At 46.5% G+C, this 18,566-nt stretch overlaps 1 protein-coding gene across 1 annotated transcript in view; it reads left to right on the top strand.

The window, feature by feature from the left end:
- Window positions 1–6,523, top strand: part of LOC138260542 (zinc finger protein 91-like) — a 344,562-nt gene extending 338,039 nt beyond the window's left edge. The window contains exon 3 of the mRNA XM_069209161.1: window positions 3,030–6,523. Within this exon, the coding sequence (XP_069065262.1) occupies window positions 3,030–3,668 (639 nt within the window). The 3' untranslated portion in view covers window positions 3,669–6,523. The remainder of the gene's footprint in view (window positions 1–3,029) is intronic.
- The last annotated feature ends 12,043 nt before the right edge of the window (window positions 6,524–18,566 follow it).

Genomic DNA, 18,566 nt, shown 5'->3' with positions numbered 1-18,566 from the left:
ATCTTGCAAAGCTCCCCATTCTAGATTTTGTAAATGGAGTGGGCTCTATGTAGAGATCAGTTCCAAACCTTTGTTTCCGACACAGAGAAGCCTCTGTCGGTAAATCTAGGTGGTCTTATCATGAGCACTCAGCGGGCGATGCCGGTCAGTGTGTCTTCTACAGATCTGGGATGGGGCGGTGCAGATGCGGGAACATCATCACAGACTTTAAATATACTGGAGCTGTAACTTACATACCTATGAAGCTACTAGTAGAATGTAGAGGGTTTGTTAATCTTCCTGGTGTTTTGTAAGATTGCTCAATTAAAATTTTGGTTTCAGGAGAGGAACCAGGCAGAAGATATTTGGTACTCCTACAAATTTTCTCCTAATGCATGGCTCTTTTTTAAGGGTACATATTTAGAGTTTTTGCTTGATGCCAATATGCTTTGGCCCTCACAGGCAACCCATAAACTGAAATGCACCAACTTTCTGACTATACAAATAAATAATATAGCAACAAGTGTAAACCCCAATGGTAAAGTCCAACATTCATAGTGAAGCATCTTAGTGCTACAGCACACATAAGATGCCATGTAATCACTTGGCAGGTCCTGTACTCCACATGTTACCACTTGTAAGACCCCGCACTCCACATGTAATTGTTTGTAAGGACCTGTACTCCACATGTTACCACTCGTAAGGCACTGTACTCCACGTTATCACTTGTAAGGACCTGTACTCCACATGTTATCACTCATAAGGTACTGTACTCCACATGTTATCACTTGTAAGGCACTGTACTCCACATGTTACCACTTGTAAGGCCCTGTAGTCCACATGTTACCACTCGTAAGGCACTGTACTCCACATGTTATCACTCATAAGGTACTGTACTCCACATGTTATCACTTGTAAGGCCCTGTAGTCCACATGTTATCACTTGTAAGGCCCTGTAGTCCACATGTTACCACTCGTAAGGCACTGTACTCCACATGTTATCACTTGTAAGGCACTGTACTCCACGTGATCACTTGTAAAGCCCTGTAGTTCACATATTAACACTCGTAAGGACCTGTACTCCACATGTTATCACTCATAAGGTACTGTACTCCACATGTTATCACTTGTAAGGCACTGTACTCCACATGTTATCACTTGTAAGGCCCTGTAGTCCACATGTTACCACTCGTAAGGCACTGTACTCCACGTTATCACTTGTAAGGACCTGTAGTCCACATGTTATCACTCATAAGGTACTGTACTCCACATGTTATCACTTGTAAGGCCCTGTACTCCGCGTTATCACTTGTAAAGCCCTGTAGTTCACATGTTAACACTCGTAAGGCCCTGTACTCCACATGTTATCACTTGTAAGGCACTGTACTCCACGTTATCACTCGTAAGGCCCTGTACTCCACATGTTATCACTTGTAAGGACCTGTACTCCACATGTTATCACTTGTAAGGACCTGTACTCCAAATGTAATCACTTGTAAGGACCTGTACTCCAAATGTAATCACTTGTAAGGCATTGTACTCCACATGTTATCACTTGTAAGGACCTGTAGTCCACACGTTATCATTTGTAAGGACCTGTACTCCACGTTATCACTTGTAAGACCTTGTACTCCACAGTGCACTTCACAGTACCCAACACAAACTCACTGTCTCTGACTAGAAACTCCCTAGTTTAGGAAACATTCACCCACAAGCACTTACGCTCTTGTTAAACCACTAGGATCTGTCTGCTGCCTCCCTAACTGAATACACCCACACTCACAAAAATTGCCTATTGAATGCCACTGACAACACGGGACTAAGTTAAACTGATTATAATGTCTTACCTTTCGCCCGCGTCATAAACTTGCATGTAAGTATTGCTCCCTCTGACTGGTTTCTATCCGATTGCAGTTTTTGTTTGACTGTAGTTGGCTGTTTTATCTATTATTTCACAATTTCTACTTATATGTTACCTGTTATTTTGTCCATATTAAGGTTCTTCTGTCATCCAGCTATGGGCTGGGTACACGCTCTAGAAAAAATGAAAAACAAATAAACTGAAGCTTACTGTATTTTTCTTAGAAAGCTAGTTCTCAATTCAAAAAAGAATTTTAAGTGAGAGCTCATTTTATTTCTTTTCATTAGACACCACCCATAAATCATAATAGGACATGTTGTAAAGAAGTATTCAGTACATTCAGTGATGCATTTTTTTTTAATCCACAGAGAACAGTTTCATGAATATATCTAATAATAAGGACTAATAATGAAGAAAACATTGTGATACATAAACGCTATTGCATCAGTCACGAAGACACAGGATTGACTGCTTCTATCGGTCAGAACTCAACACTGCTGTAAGCGCCTAAGGAACCCGCTCAAGAGCTGACATGTCTTGCACGAAGGAGGGACAAGCAATCCATTAGGTGCTGGTGCTAGGGTGCCACGAGACCCAAACAAAAGTATACATTAACTCAGAGCTTGTCTTGGGTGTTTGAGGAATCTTAGCTCATCTCCGAAGACCATTAGAGTGCATCACAAAATTTATTTAATTTCAACTAGTGCTTCCAGATTATGAGATATTGTCCTGAAAACTGTGTAGGTTGTGTGCATGATTTTTGTCAGTAATGTAAGATTCAACTGTGCCGACTATCTGGTGATGAAAGAAATTGAAGGTGCATCTTTTTAAAGAGCACTGTTACCTCACATGATACAAATCTTCTTTTAACTATCGCACTGTAAACCGCCTTGAATCATAGTTTTGTCGCTCTTGTTCAAAGCTCTACACTCTGTTGTTTCCCAGCTGTGATCAAGCTATAGAAATATCACTACATACAACTGCTGTAGCTTGAAAAACATATGCCGGAAATACCTCCCTTGTGTAGTAAATGTGAGAATGTCTGAAGAGTTTAATTAACCATATTGATCCATCGGCAAACACAGGGCATGGGTAAAAACATAGCTGATCCAGAGATACAAAACCTGGAGAAAGACCATACACAATCAGTAAGTATTGCAAGATGCTTAGTGTCTCATCAGATCTCAAGTGCCAACAGCAAACTCACAGAGGAGATAAACCATACAGGTGTAGTGAATGTGGGAAGTGCTATAGACGGTCATCAGACCTGTGCATTCATCAGCACACACACACAGGGGAAAAGCCATACCACTGCAGCGAATGTGGGAAGAGTTTTAATCAGTCATCTGCGCTGAGGCGCCACCAGCAGTCACACACAGGAAAGAGACCATTCAAGTGCAGTGAGTGTGGTAAGACATTTATTCAGTCATCACATCTACTGGTCCATCAGCGAATACACACAGGGGACAAACCATTCAAATGCAGTGAGTGTGGCAAGAAATTTATTCAGTCATCCCACCTACTGGTCCATCAGCGAATCCACACTGGGGAAAAACCGCACACATGCAGTGTATGTGGAAAGAACTTTAATGAACTGTCAACACTAAGGTGCCATCAGCGATCACACAGAGGAGACAAAACACATAAGTGCAATGAGTGTGGGATGACCTTTATTAGAAAATCACATCTAGTAGTTCATCAACGAATACACACAGGTGAAAAGCCATACACGTGCAGTGAATGTGCAAAGAATTTTAGTGTCTCCTCAAACCTAAAACGTCATCAGCAAACACACAGAAGAAGAAACATTCAGGTGGAGGCGCAGTAAATTTGGGAAGATGTTGAATCTGTCATCAAAACGAAGGCATCATCAGCAGTCGAACAAGGGAAAAACCATAAAGGACAGTGAGTTTAGAAAGAGCCTTATTTAGTTATTACACCACCAAGCACATCCCAAAGTCAAACCAAAAACGTGCAATGAATGTGTGAAGAACTTTAATGAACTGTCGATACTAAGGTGTCATAAGTGATCACACAAAGTAAAAAAAAAAACTCAGTTTATTTTGTAAGAACATTATTCATCAAGGAACCACAGGACTACCACACCCTGGGGAAACAATACAAGTACAGTGAATGTGTAAAGAGCTTTAGTGAATTATGAAATCTATGGGCCCTGCAGTGAACACACACAGGGTTTAAAACAGTGCTTAATTTGAGCCAGTGGTTTCTAGTGGTTGGCACCGGCACTTATGACAATCTGCCACATGGTGGCGCTGTCTATCTAATTTAGAGATGAGCACAACAATTGTTGAGTATTAATTAAATGTACATTAAAAATAACTGATACCTGCCGCCCAGGCTATTCTTATAGCTGTAGGGGCCTGGAAGAGTCTGAATTGTCGCACTTGTAGGAGTGTGGTGGTTAGTAGTTGTGTTGACACAGTCATTGACGGGGCTAACAGGGGTAATGGACGGTGCAAGTTGCAGTGGCCTCCTAATGAGTGCCCTGGCACTTATTTTAGTTTTTTTCAATGAAGCACCAGTTTAAAACTCAAAACATGCACTGAATGTGAAATGAGGTTTAGTCAGTCACCAAACCCAGGGCGCCATCAGCAAAAACACACCAAAGAAAAACCATAGGCAGGTAGTGAATGCAGGAGGACCTTTGAGTTTTTATGTTTAGGTTAAATGAGTTTGTGTAAAGTACTACGGACCGCCCTGCAGAGGCCTCAGAGTGCTTTGCGAGGCACAATATCCGAGGGTGCAGTGAAATGTAGTGCATACGGGATTCTAAAGCCAGACTGAAATGTACTTAGGTGGGAAGACAGGCAGCAGGAAAATACTGTTTCAGGCATCTTTGCAACACAAGGGAAGGCCAGAGATGAGTCTGTAATTAGATAAACCAACTGGTCTGCAATAATTGTCTATAGAGCAGTTGTGATGCCTGAGGGATGACTCCATTGCAGAGGATGTATTAATAATCTGGTCATAGTCGTTGTAAGTGTCCTTTATGTGTTTGATGTCACCGGTGTACCGTGGAGGAAACATTACCCAGGGTCTCCATATTTGGGGAGAAGATAGTTCTGGTGCTTGCACCAGAAGGATTTTATTTAAAAAATATTTTACATTTTTTTACACTGTTTGATGAGCTGAGTGCCAAGTACAAACTGCTTTCAGTTTGATCTGTGAGTTTCGAAAAAGAGCTCTTTGCCCGCTTGAAGTACCTTGAGGTGGGCAGGAAAGAGAAGGATGTAAGTGAGCTGGAGCACCCTTAGCTTTTGTTTGACTGGTTCATAGGAGCGCCTATGGATCTGTACATACCTAGACTAGTCAGAAAAGATCAGGATTTTTTGCATTCTGGTGGCAGGGATCCACTTTCATGGAGTATCCCAGAAATTGAAAAAGCAAGCTATTATTGCTCTGGGTGGTGCTCTGGGGGGAGGCCCAGCCGACAGGGCCCTAGGTGCGCGTTCCACCGCAAACAACGAGTTCAGTTTGTCCAACGGCATTCATTCCTTCAGCCAGGTCTCCAAGAAGTCTATGGGCCTGATTACAACTTTGGAGGAAGGTGTTAATCCGTCCCAAATGTGACGGATATACCACCAGCCGTATTACGAGTCCATTATACCCTATGGAACTCGTAATACGGCTGGTGGTAGACCCGTCACATTTGGGACAGATTAACACCTCCTCCAAAGTTGTAATCAGGCCCTATCACTCGTATCCCCTCCGCCACTTCGGGAAAAACCACAAACCTCAGGTAATTGCGCCTTTACTGGTTTTCGGCGCCTTCAGCAAGCTGTTGAAGTTCATATGTTCTAGTAAGGAGATGGTTGACCTTCGCTTTCAAGTCCACCACTTCATCCTCTACCACAGACACCCGGGCCTCCGCCTCTGTCACTCGAGCAATGGTGCCCCTTAAGTCCTGGCGAAATAGATATATATCTAGCCATATCGCCCCAATCTTATTTTCTACTGCTGTTTGGGAAGTATGTATTGCCTGCAGGATTTTGTCCGTGTCACCCGTGCTGGCAGCCAGCGGTTAACCTCCATGTTCTCCATGGGCACACCTAGGTGTACTGAACCTATCTATTCGGGATTGGGAGGTGGGCACCTTCAGTTGTTTGTCCTTCCCCATGGTGGATCTGCCTCCCTGGCGGTCACTTTGTTGCTCCAGGGCAAGGCAGCTACTTGCACCATAAGGCTTCGGTTGACGGCAGATGACGGAGTCTGGAGCACTTTCAAAGTGCGACCGGCATCTTGACGCCCCAAGCCACACCCCCAGGTAGAGTGCTATTAAGGAGAAAGTTTCATAGCCCTATATTCAAAACGTCATTTCAGAAATATCTTATGTTTAGTACCACTAAGTTGAATAAGAATGAACATCTGTTATTTCAAAGTTAAGATACACTTCCAGGTGAATGTTTACCTGGCAGATGCATGTTATATTGTGTTATGTTGTAGAAAGATTATTTTCATGTTGTATGAATTTTGGCACCAATAGTGACCCCCCAGAATCAAAACAATTAAAAGTATATCACTTGATTTAAATTACTAACACAGACCAAGCTTTGTAATAAACAATGGGCAACCCCATTGTTTTATGTTTGTTGTGATTACACGAAAATATTTTGTACCATTAATTCAGAATGAACGTATTTAAACTAAATGATTATAAAACCAGTTGTTGTGTTACTGATTGACTTACAAGCCATCATGACCGGATGCTCCAACATATCTTGTAGACAAGCTCACCATCCTGCCGACAATGATTGCCTTTTGGCACTTCCACAACCAGGGCACCGGCCAGCAGAGTAAGAAGTGTGAAAAAGAAAAAACAAAGTAGCAGATCTTTTCCATCATGCACCCAGGATCTAGAACAACATCCCTGTATCTATCAGGACTGCGTAAACACTCCTTCAGTTTAAGAAAGTGTTGAAGACACACCTCTTTAAAGAACTCTGCGTCGCAATGCAGTAACAGTCAGACCCCAGCTAGGTCTCCGATTACTTGTTGAAGTTATACTTGTCTTTGACCCCATATGGTCAAATCAAATCAGGGTTTATGAAGTGCAACTACCAACCCATAAGGTTCTCACAGCACCGGGATGGGTTGTCCTCTGAGCTTCAGTTGAAGAGCTAGGTCTTAAGGTCCTTCCTGAATTGAGGTAGTGATGGTGACTGTCTGGGGTGCAGGGGTAGGGTGTTCCAGCTCTTTGCCGCAAGGTAGGCAAAGGATCTTCCACCAGCCGAGGTCTTCTGTATGCGGGGTATGGCGGCTAGTGCTTGTTGAGCAGAGCGGAGAGGTCTGGTGGGGGAGTAGAAGGTGAGGTGGTGGTTGAGGTAGGTGGGTCCTAGGTCGTGGAGGGCCTTGTATGGGTGGACAAGGACTTTGAAGTTAATTATTAGATGTGTGCGCAGTGGGGACTGTCCAGGATGAATCTGGTGGAGGCATTTTGGATATGCTGTAGTTTCTTCTGAACCTCTTCTGCTGGCGTAGAGGGTGTTGCCATAGTCCAGTCTGCTGGTAACCAGGGCATGGGTTACGGTTCTGCTGCAGTCTTTTGGGATCCATTTGTAGATCTTCTGAAGAAGTCGGAGTGCGTGAAAGCAGGAAGATGTGACTTAGTGGACTTGGCAGGTCATGGTGAGCGATGGAGCGGAGGTTGCATGCGTGGTTTGTTGGGGTGGCGGGGCGCTGAGGGTCGATAGCCACCAGGAGTTGTCCCAGGATGAGGATCTGAGTCTTATCAGAGTTGAGCTTGAGGCAGTTGTTCTTCATCCAGTGGTGACGGCTTCCATCCCGTTGTGGAAAGTCTTCTTGGCAGTAGTGGGGTCTTCGGTCAATGAGATGATCATCTGTGGCAATGAGGAGGGCGGTCTCCATGTTGTGGTTGCTCCTGAAGCCTGTCTGGGAGGTGTCCAGGATGTTGTTCTCCTCGATGTGCTTATGGAGCCGAGCGTTAATGGCCTTTTCAATGACCTTGGCTGGGAAAGGCAGCAGAGGGATGAGGCACTAATTCTTGAGGTCCAGGGAGTCGGCTCTGGGTATCTTCAGCAGCAGTGACCAGGACATAACTCCTAGTCCTGGTCACAAGCAGAAGTCTTGCACAGCTTCCCTTCCTCACACAGCCCATGTGGCTGCTTGGCAGATGACAAATGTTGGGGTCACAACTTCCCCTCTATACAGTCTATTTCCAGATGCCAAATGTGATTTAGGTCCTGTGTCTTTGAAGTTTTGTTTGGATTCTTTGCTTCTTTTGAAGTATCTATTCCCCGTTTCCTCTTCTTGAAAAGCAGTCTGACAGCTGGAGTGCCTCTGAAGTTGATAGTCCAACAAAACAGTACATGGGTGTGACTACAGTTCATAACTGGTTGAAGCCACTACCCACCCATCTGTGGTTGCAGGAGTTGGTCGACAGTAGGACAAAGATGGTCAGCAATGCAGCCCTGGACTCAGTAAAGAGTTCCTGGAGGATGCACTCAACGTCCCACGCCGGATGGAAGCCTGCAGTCTGTCTGTAGTGTGGAAAAGCCACCAACAAGCCTTGGTAAAGGTAAGAGTCGTGGTAGAGGAAAAGTGGAGCTGCCAGGGACCAGCAAAGTCCAGGAGGACTCAACCCACAGGGGGTAGAGTATCAGGGGACCCTTAGCAAAGCATAAAGTCCACAGAAGAAAAGGCAGCCCCCACAGGAGACCCACTGGAAGACGACACAGGTGCGCAGAGGAACCCACGCAGTACATTGAAGAAGAGTCCCACGCCACGGGAGAAGCAAGCAGAGGGCTGTGTCTCGCAGGAAGGAGTACTGGGGAATGGGGCTACATGGAGCCTGAAGATCCCTTGGAGGAAATGCCAACAAGACTTGGTAGCTGCAAGAGGCACGTGCACAGGGTACTGTCCTGTGTGGGAAGGCAAGGGCTTACCTCCACCAAATTTGGACAGCTGGCAGAGAGGACCAAGGGGACCACTCCAGACCACCACACGTGATGCAGGATCCACACAGCTCAGGATGAGAGGAGATCCATGCAGCCGGTTGTCGTTGCTAATGGTGCCTGCGGATGCAGGGGAGTGACTTGTTCACTCCAAGGATGATTCAGGCAGGTTACAGAGATGGAATCCCACAAACACCAATCACAGGTTTTGCAGGAGTGTTCTTCCTCTAGACTTTTATTCTAGGGAGGAATTGGGGCGGGGTGAGGAGGCTTCAGCATCTATTATTATAGGGAGGAATTGGGGTGGTGAGGAGGCCTAGGCATCTGTTATTCTAGGGAGGGATTGGGGGATGGTGGGGAGGCTTCAGCATCTATTATTCTAAGGAGGGACTAGGGGGTGGTAGGGAAGGTTCAGCAGTTCTTCCACAATTGACAAGTTCTGACCCAAGATGCTGGGAGTTTGGAAACTGTTTAAGGATTCAAGCTGGAGTTCTGTGGGGCTCCTCACCAAGCCTCCTCCCTGCACAGACCCCCAACCAGCTATGTTTTTCCCTCTGAGAACAAAGCCTTATCAGCTGCAAGATTTGAGACCTGGTGACCTTCTATCTTGCCAATCCTCACCCCATGGGACTTCTCAATACTATCTTTCAGGTTGAGGGAGGGAGATTCAGAACTAGTTCTTGGATTATTTCCAGGCACTTCAAGATAAAGGTTATCCATCTTTTGAGAGATCTTCTACAACAGTGGCTCCCAACCTGTGGCCCAGGGACCCCTGGGGGTCCACAATGCCTTATCAGGGGGTCAACAACTGCTTACAAAGTTAAATAATATTAACAAATTAATAAAGTCTATCTAAAGGTGGATAAAAGTACAATTGAACATTTTAAAAAGCACTGTAAGTGTCAAAGAATTTGAAAATGGAGACTAAAAATTAAGTAAGTATCCTCAGATTGATCTGTTGGAACATTGCAGGGGCATTAAACAGAATACAGTATGGGCGATGTGTGGCTCCAATTTCATTTAGAAAACCTCCACCCTGCCTATTAAAATTATTTTATTTATATTTGTTTGCAAATTAAAAAAAAAAATGTGTTATAATTTGTGTATGTGTTTACTGAATGCTTATTTTTGTATGTTTTATGTATTGTTTTGTGTTTCAACTCATCGACCATGTTTAGGCCGGTGTCACCGGCTTCCAGTGATGACTGAGTGGGGGTTCCCTGGTTCCAATAATAATTCTGTGGGGGGTCCACAGGTTCCAGTATTGATAAAGAGGAGGGTCCACTTAAGTCAAAAGGTTGGGAACCACTGTTCTACAGGAATGAGATTAGTTGATCTGACTCAGTCTCAAAAATGCAAATCTCACAGTTCCAAACTCCTGCCCCAAAAGGCTTTTCCTCCAATGGAGCCTGTGGAAGAAGCTCTTTGTACAAAGGGATTCACATAATTGTGTACCTGGGTGATCCTTATGGCCCACGACAAGTCCAAAATAAAGTTGCAACTTGATCCAGGTTCTGCAAGACCTGCGGGTTCATACTAAGTACCTCAAAGTCAGTTCTGAGGCCAACTCTAAGTAAAGATTTCCTGGGTTTTCAGGTGGACTCGTTGAATGCGTTGCTGTAACTGCCTATGAAGAAAGTGAAAGCTATCGAGAGAGTTGAGCCTAGTGTTGTCCAGTCAGAATGTGTCCTTGCAATCCCTGGCCTATTTTGTAGGACTACTAGCCTCATCTATTCAAGCGATCTTTCGGAATCCTTACCTAATAAGGCCTTCCAAAGATTGAAAATTATACATCTAAGGAAAGCACTATCCTATGCAGAGCAGATCATTCTGTCAACAGTAGTCCAGACTGAACCATGTGCCATTTTTGGATGCCTGCCGGATGTAGTGATACGATGGGGGCCAGAAAGCAAGGTGTGTGTAGCGCGATATCCATGGGCATCTGATGGTGTCAGGAGGAGCTTTGGCTTCACATAAATTGCCTGGACATCTTGGCAGGGTCTTTTGCGATCCGTACATTATCCATGTGATCGGAGTGCAATATACCAGTGTGAGAAAGTAGCCTCTTTCTAGCCTTGTTACCCCCCCACTTTTGGCCTGTTTGTGAGTATATGTCAGGTGTTTTCACTGTCTCACTGGGATCCTGCTAGCCAGGGCCCAGTGCTCATAGTGAAAACCCTATGTTTTCAGTATGTTTGTTATGTGTCACTGGGACCCTGCTAGCCAGGACCCCAGTGCTCATAGGTTTGTGACCTATATGTATGTAGATGTAGATATGTATATCTACTTTGCCTATTGTGAAGCGCTCTGACACCCTCGGGTATAGTCCGCGCTATATAAAAACGCATTAAATAAAATAAATAAAAAAATATGTGTTACCTGTGTGATGCCTAACTGTCTCACTGAGGCTCTGCTAACCAGAACCTCAGTGGTTAAGCTCTCTCTTTGCTTTCAAAATTGTCACTAACAGGCTAGTGACCAATTTCACCAATTTACATTGGCATACTGGAACACCCTTATAATTCCCTAGTATATGGTACTGAGGTACCCATGGTATTGGGGTTCCAGGAGATCCCTATGGGCTACAGCATTTCTTTTGCCACCCATAGGGAGCTCTGACAATTCTTACACAGGCCTGCCATTGCAGCCTGAGTGAAATAACATCCACGTTATTTCACAGCCATTTACCACTGCACTTAAGTAACTTATAAGTCACCTATATGTCTAACCTTTACCTGGTAAAGGTTGGGTGCTAAGTCACTTAGTGTGTGGGCACCCTGGCACTAGCCAAGGTGCCCCCACATTGTTCAGGGCAAATTCCCTGGACTTTGAGAGTGCGGGGACACAATTACACACATGCACTATACACATGTCACCACATATGTATAGCGTCACAATGGTAACTCCGAACATGGCCATGTAACATGTCTAAGATCATGGAATTGTCACCCCAATGCCATTCTGGCATTGGGGAGACAATTCCATGATCCCCTGAGTCTCTAGCACAGACTAGAGACTAGTACTGCCAAACTACCTTCCCCGGGGTTTCACTGCAGCTGCTGCCAACCCCACAGACAGGTTTCTGCCCTCCTGGGGTCCAGCCAGGCTTGGCCCAGGAAGGCAGAAAAAAGGACTTCCTCAGAGAGAGGGTGTTACACCCTCTCCCTTTGGAAAAAGGTGTCAGGGCTGGGGAGGAGTAGCCTCCCCCAGCCTCTGGAAATGCTTTGATGGGCACAGATGGTGCCCATCTCTGCATAAGCCAGTCTACACCGGTTCAGGGATCCCCCAGCCCTGCTCTGGCGTGAAACTGGACAAAGGAAAGGGGAGTGACGACTCCCCTGACCTGCACCTCCCCTGGGAGGTGCCCAGAGCTCCTCCAGTGTGCTTCAGACCTCTGCCATCTTGGAAACAGAGGTGCTGCTGGCACACTGGACTGCTCTGAGTGGCCAGGGCCAGCAGGTGACGTCAGAGACTCCTTCTGATAGGCTCTTGCCTGTGTTGCTGGCCCATCCTCCTTCCTGGGTGGCCAAACCTCCTTTTCTGGCTACTTAGGGTCTCTGCTTTGGGGAATTCTTTAGATAACGAATGCAAGAGCTCATCAGAGTTCCTCTGCATCTCTCTCTTCACCTTCTGGCAAGGAATCGACCGCTGACTGCTCTGGACGCCTGCAAAACTGCAACAAAGTAGCAAAGATGACTACTGCAACCTTGTAACGCTGATCCGGCCGCCTTCTCGACTGTTTTCCTGGTGGTGCATGCTGTGGGGTTATTCTGCCTCCTCTCTGCACTAGAAGCTCCGAAGAAATCTCCTGTGGGTCGACGGAATCTTCCCCCTGCAACCGCAGGCACCAAAAGACTGCATCACCGGTCCTCTGGGTCCCCTCTCAGCACGACGAGCGTGGTCCCTGGAACTCAGCAAGTGTCCAAGTGACTCCCACAGTCCAGTGACTCTTCAGTCCAAGTTTGGTGGAGGTAAGTCCTTGCCTCCCCACGCTAGACTGCATTGCTGGGTACCGTGTGATTTGCAGCTGCTCCGGCTCCTGGACACTCTTCCAGGATTTCCTTTGTGCACAGCCAGGCCTGGGTCCCTGGCACTCTAACCTGCAGTGCACGACCTCCTGAGTTGTCCTCCGGCGTCATGGGACCTTCCTTTGTGACTTCGGGTGAGCTCCGGTTCACTCTTCTTTGTAGTGCCTGTTGCGGCACTTCTGCGGGTGCTGCTTGCTTCTGAGTGGGCTCTTTGTCTTGCTGGACGCCCCCTCTGTCTCCTCACGCAATTGGCGACATCCTGGTCCCTCCTGGGCCACAGCAGCATCCAAAATCCCTAACCGTGACCCTTGCAGCTAGCAAGGCTTGTTTGCGGTCTTTCTGTACAGAAACACCTCTGCAAGCTTCTTCACGACGTGGGACATCCATCCTCCAAAGGGGAAGTTCCTAGTCCTCTTCGTTCTTGCAGAATCCACAGCTTCTACCATCCGGTGGCAGCTTCTTTGCACCCACAGCTGGCATTTCCTGGGCATCTGCCCACTCCTGACTTGATCTACCTTTTGGACTTGGTCCCCTTGTTCCACAGGTACTCTCGTCTGGAAATCCATCGTTGTTGCATTGCTGGTGTTGGTCTTCCTTGCAGAATTCCCCTATCACGACTTCTGTGCTCTCTGGGGAACTTAGGTGCACTTTGCACCCACTTTTCAGGGTCTTGGGGTGGGCTATTTTTCTAACCCGCACTGTTTTCTTACAGTCCCAGCAACCCTCTACAAGTTCACATAGGTTTGGGGTCCATTTGTGGTTCGCATTCCACTTTGAGTATATGGTTTGTGTTGCCCCTATATCTATGTGCTCTCATTGCAATCTATTGTGACTGTACATTGCTTGCATTGCTTTCTATTGCTATTACTGCATATTTTTGGTATTGTGTACATATATCTTGTGTATATTTGCTATCCTCATACTGAGGTTACTCACTGAGATACTTTGACATATTGTCATAAAAATAAAGTACCTTTATTTTTAGTATATCTGTGTATTGTGTTTTCTTATGATATTGTGCATATGACACTAGTGGTACAGTAGGAGCTTCACACGTCTCTTAGTTCAGCCTAAGCTGCTCTGCTAAGCTACCTTTTCTATCAGCCTAAGCTGCTAGACACCCCTCTACACTAATAAGGGATACCTGGACCTGGTGCAAGGTGTAAGTACCCCTTGGTACCCACTACAAGCCAAGCCAGCCTCCTACAATCAGTAGGCTGGATAAGAGAAGAGCCCGTCGTTTGTCAGAAACAGCCATGGACTTTTGGGATTTTTGTCTACAACACATTTTAGTGATTGCAGAATACATTCTTAGTCAGCAGAATGTGACTACCAACTGGAACTTGAGATATCTGAGAGACAGCAGCAACCGGATGCTGCATACTCAGATATTACAGATGGTGTCCATGTTCTGTAGACCTTTGTGCGTCCCGACTGAACAAACAAATACCAATGTTCTTTAGTTGGAGCCCAGACCATTTAGCAAGAGTTTAGATGTTTTTTTCCAGGATTGGGCTGGGGGATTCTTCTATATGCATTCCCCCTCTTTGTAATGATAGAGACAGTGCTGGTTCACGTGAGGCATCAATCTGCAGAATTGACTCTCATGACTCCCAGATGGAAAACCCAACCATGGTGCCTGATGCATTTGGAACCGTCATGCGATGATCCGATAAGATCACCAATCTTCTAGGAACATTTGATGGATCCAGTGGGGCAGTTGCATCCCTTAGTTCAAACAGGACAGCTTTCCATGGTAGCTTGGATGGTTTCAGCAAACGTTGGAAAATGTTAGAAATTTCACAAGCTGGTTTTTAGATCCAGCAACCTTTGTCAAGCAACACTTATAAAAGATATTCTTCAGACTGGTGTTAATTGGTTAGCTGGTAAAACGAAAAGGGAGTGGATCTCCCGACAGCCGACCTTCACTTTGTGGTGTATTTTTTAGCACATTTCCCAGAATGTGAACTGGCTTATACATCAGTCAACAATTTGTATTCTTCTATCTCTGCAGCACATGATTGAGGGCAAACCAGGAGGTGAGCGCCCCTTATTATGCGAGCTAATGAGAGGTATTAGACTATCTCCTCCTCCTAAACCCAAGTGTACTGGTTTGAGGGATGTAAATGTGATTTCAAGGTTTATAGGGTGGCCCGACAAAGATTTATCAAGGAAACAATTGTCAGCAAAATTGACTGTGTTTCTATGCCTCGTGTGTACACGGTCTCGGATATTCAAGCCCTCAACTTAATAGGTAGAGTACTCTCCTTGGAAGGGATATCTTTTACAATTTCAACACAGACTGAAATACATCATGTAATATGTTGTATCATACATTCCCTCACAGTTGTATGTTGTGGTATCTTTGAAGGTTTATGAAGCCTGTTCTAGAGACGTGCAGTAAGATGCTGTAAAGCAGTTGCTTGTTGTGTTACATAAGCCGTTCAAACAGGTTACTTTGCCTAATCTATCCAGATGGACGTGCTGGCTTCAAGCCGAGGCAGATTTAGATGTACCTACATTTGGTGCTCATTCCAGTAGAGGGGTGCTGGAGTCTAACGCTCATTTGTTGGAGTTACAGTCTGAGTACATCATCAGTGCAGCCTGAATCTACTTTCCTAGTGTTTTATCATAAACCGATTGTAGATGTTGCTTCTATTGTTGTGGGACAGCTTTAAACAAGCATAGAATAAAAAAAATTCTAGCTATCACGTTAATAATTTTCAGTTATATTAAGGACATAGAAATGACACTTATCCCACCCTGATTGAGATCTTGATATATGTCTTTCAATGCTATTGCGCTTGAGCTCTCTTTTTGGATGCATCTGCTATGAGCCTCCCTGAGAATGTACAGCTCTCTGTAGTGTGCCTTATGTTATGAATGATATTTCTTTTATTTCACAGAATGACCAGAAGAAAGGCTGAGCTTTCATAAAGTTTTCCAGACAACGGTCGGAGGAGTGGAGATCCATTTTGACAGGATTAAGGTCAACAATTGGCTATTCCGGACCTGGATGGTAGCTGGAGTGGTTCCTTGTTGGTTTTCTATTCAATTAATTCTGAGGATCTTGTGCCAGGATGTGCAAAGAAAGAGGAAGGGCTTTGGACCTCATTTATAAGCCCTCTGTGCCACAGTTGTGTCATTTTGATGCAGCAGTGGCGCTAGCAGTGCTTTACCCTGCTCCAGAATTACAAACTGATGCATTGGGCCCAACGCATCAGTTTGTAAACCCTTGCGTCACATTATACCCGAACCAGGTATAATGTATCCAAAGTAGGCGTTCCCTTGGGAAAATCCACGCAGAACTGACAGTGAAATTTACAACATTTCATTGCATCATTCTGCACCTTCACTGCGTCTGAATTGTAATGCCTGCTCAGAGCAGGTGTTAAATTGATGCAGAGCTTTTCTCTATAGGAGCCTTCCTCGCACTGCTGGAGGTGCGTCATTTTTTGGGTACTAGTCCAGCAATGAATCAGTTTAACACAACAGATGCATTCGAATTTCTGATGCATCTGTGAAAATGTGTGCCACGGAGCTTTGTGTAGTAAATAAAGCGCATCCATGGCATCATTATGGAATCGTTGGGCAGCACAAGAAATCTGACGCATCACGCTGATGTTTCTTGTAACTAAGGCTGTTTGTCTTGGATACTTACATGGCTAAGGATGGTCTGATTAGTGGTTGGAGCTGTTGCACCTGACACCTTTGGCAGGGTCATCCCGAATCGTTTTGTCTCCTAATGTTTCTGACCAGTTGTTGTTGGCTTTAGGACTCTGGGCACTTTACCACTGCTAATCAGTGCTAAAGTGCATATCCTCTCTGTGTAAATTGTATTATTGATTGGGTTATTACTAGGTAGCCCCATTGGCAGGGTGCAGTGTATTTAAAAGGTAGGACGTCATCATTGACTCCAGTGTCGTCACCAGGCATTCTGCCTGCACTGTGGCCTGTGGACACCGCCTGTGAGGGTCACGAAGCACTGTCCCATCCCGCACTGCTGGCTTGGGCATATCAACGACAGCGTATCAGCAACAACGACGACTCTGCTTGCACAGTGACACAGTATGTCACACCATCCCGCTTCACACTGCAGCCCTGGTCTCACCGACGCTCCTGGATGCAGTCACCGAGCCGCTGCCTGCACTGTGACATGTGAGCACCACACGTTGCATCATCACTCTTCGCACTGCAGCCGCGATGCCATCCACGCTAGCGCTCCTGACTATCAGCCCGGAGTTCGATCTGCAACGCATGTGACTTCAGGGGCCCGGTAACCCACCCACCGACTCTGGAACCGCCACCGCGATGCCAGCAACGCCGCTCTCCAGGGCTCACTGCGAGGATCACGACACCCTGCAAATCCAAGGTACTGTTTGCAGGTCTTCCCGACACCATAGCTTGCCTGCAACTCCGTGGCCAGCCTGAACTGTTGGTTTTCTTCATCATGGCACAGTGATAGCCCCAGGTGGAGCTGTTGACTTCAAGGAACTGTATTTTTGAGTGAAACTTGCAGAATTCATATATCTATTACTGTATGGTGGATTTTTATTGTATTTAATCACATCTTATATCCATAATTATTGGCTATTTTTGTTGTGGTTTCAATTATTACTGTGCGTTATGTGAAAATGCTTTACACATTGCTTCTGAGATAAGCCTGACTGCTTGTGCCAAGCTGCCAACCGGCTGCAAACTAGAGACCCCATTTCTAACAAGGATTATACTAAGATAGTACGAGCTTGATTTACATTAGTGTAATGCATTGAGGGTCTCATTTACAAAGATTTGGTGCAGGGCAGCACTGCAAGTCTTTTTGGTGGACTGCCCTACGCCAAATTGAAAGGGCAGGAACCCAGCGTATTTACGCAACACAGTGCATTCCTGTAGTTTCAGCCAGCGCTGGAACACAAGTGGATGTCTAGAGCCAACAGAGGTACCCTCGTCTGTGTTGTTGGCATGAGTGTTTATGTGAAGGAGGGGCAGAATGCAGCCCCATTGAGAGTGGAGAGAACGAGGAGAAATGAAAACACTTCTCCTTGTTACGGCTGCTCTGTGGGAGGCGTGAGGTATCCGGGCTGCCCTAGGGTTACCTGATTTTGTTATACTGGGGCAGCGCCAAACCCACTGCAATGCTTATGGTGCGCAGCCCACGGGAACGCGCCACTATGCGCTGCCTCACTCCATATCCAAGGGCTTCGAGGCGCCTCTTGTGAATAGGCCTGAACGTTTCTTTACACGGCTGCACGCGGAGGCCCGGCGGGTGCTCCCGGTGAGGGGGCGAGGGGGCGCCCCCGCAGTAGCGGGAGAGGTGCAGTGACGCAGCCCGGCCCTGCCCGGGGGTTCCAGCCGGGGCCTGCGGCTTCCGGAGGTCACTGTACCCAGGACTACACGTGCCAGCGTTCGGAGGACGGCCTGGGCGGAGCCGGTAAACGGCAGAAACCAGACCCCGAACTAGAATCGCCGAAGCTCAGACTGGAAGTGCTCACGACGGCCCTCGAGCCCCGCGCGGGAACGGCAACCCTGATACGAACTGTGCACAGAGCCCGCGCGCTCCCCCGGCCGCTCCTCGCGCAGGCGCAGTGCAGGCGCGCGCTCCCCCGGCCCCTCCCCCGGCCGCTCCTCGCGCAGGCGCAGTGCAGGCGCGCGCTCCCCCGGCCGCTCCTCGCGCAGGCGCAGTGCAGGCGCCGCGCTCACGCGGGAGGTTCTGAAAGTGCTTCCGGGGGACTCGAGGCCTCTGAGCAGGAGCTGCCTCCACCTTCC

Source organism: Pleurodeles waltl, chromosome 9 (genome assembly GCF_031143425.1).
Source record: "Pleurodeles waltl isolate 20211129_DDA chromosome 9, aPleWal1.hap1.20221129, whole genome shotgun sequence".
NCBI lineage: Eukaryota > Metazoa > Chordata > Amphibia > Caudata > Salamandridae > Pleurodeles > Pleurodeles waltl.
This window is presented reverse-complemented; position numbering and strand designations above follow the sequence as displayed.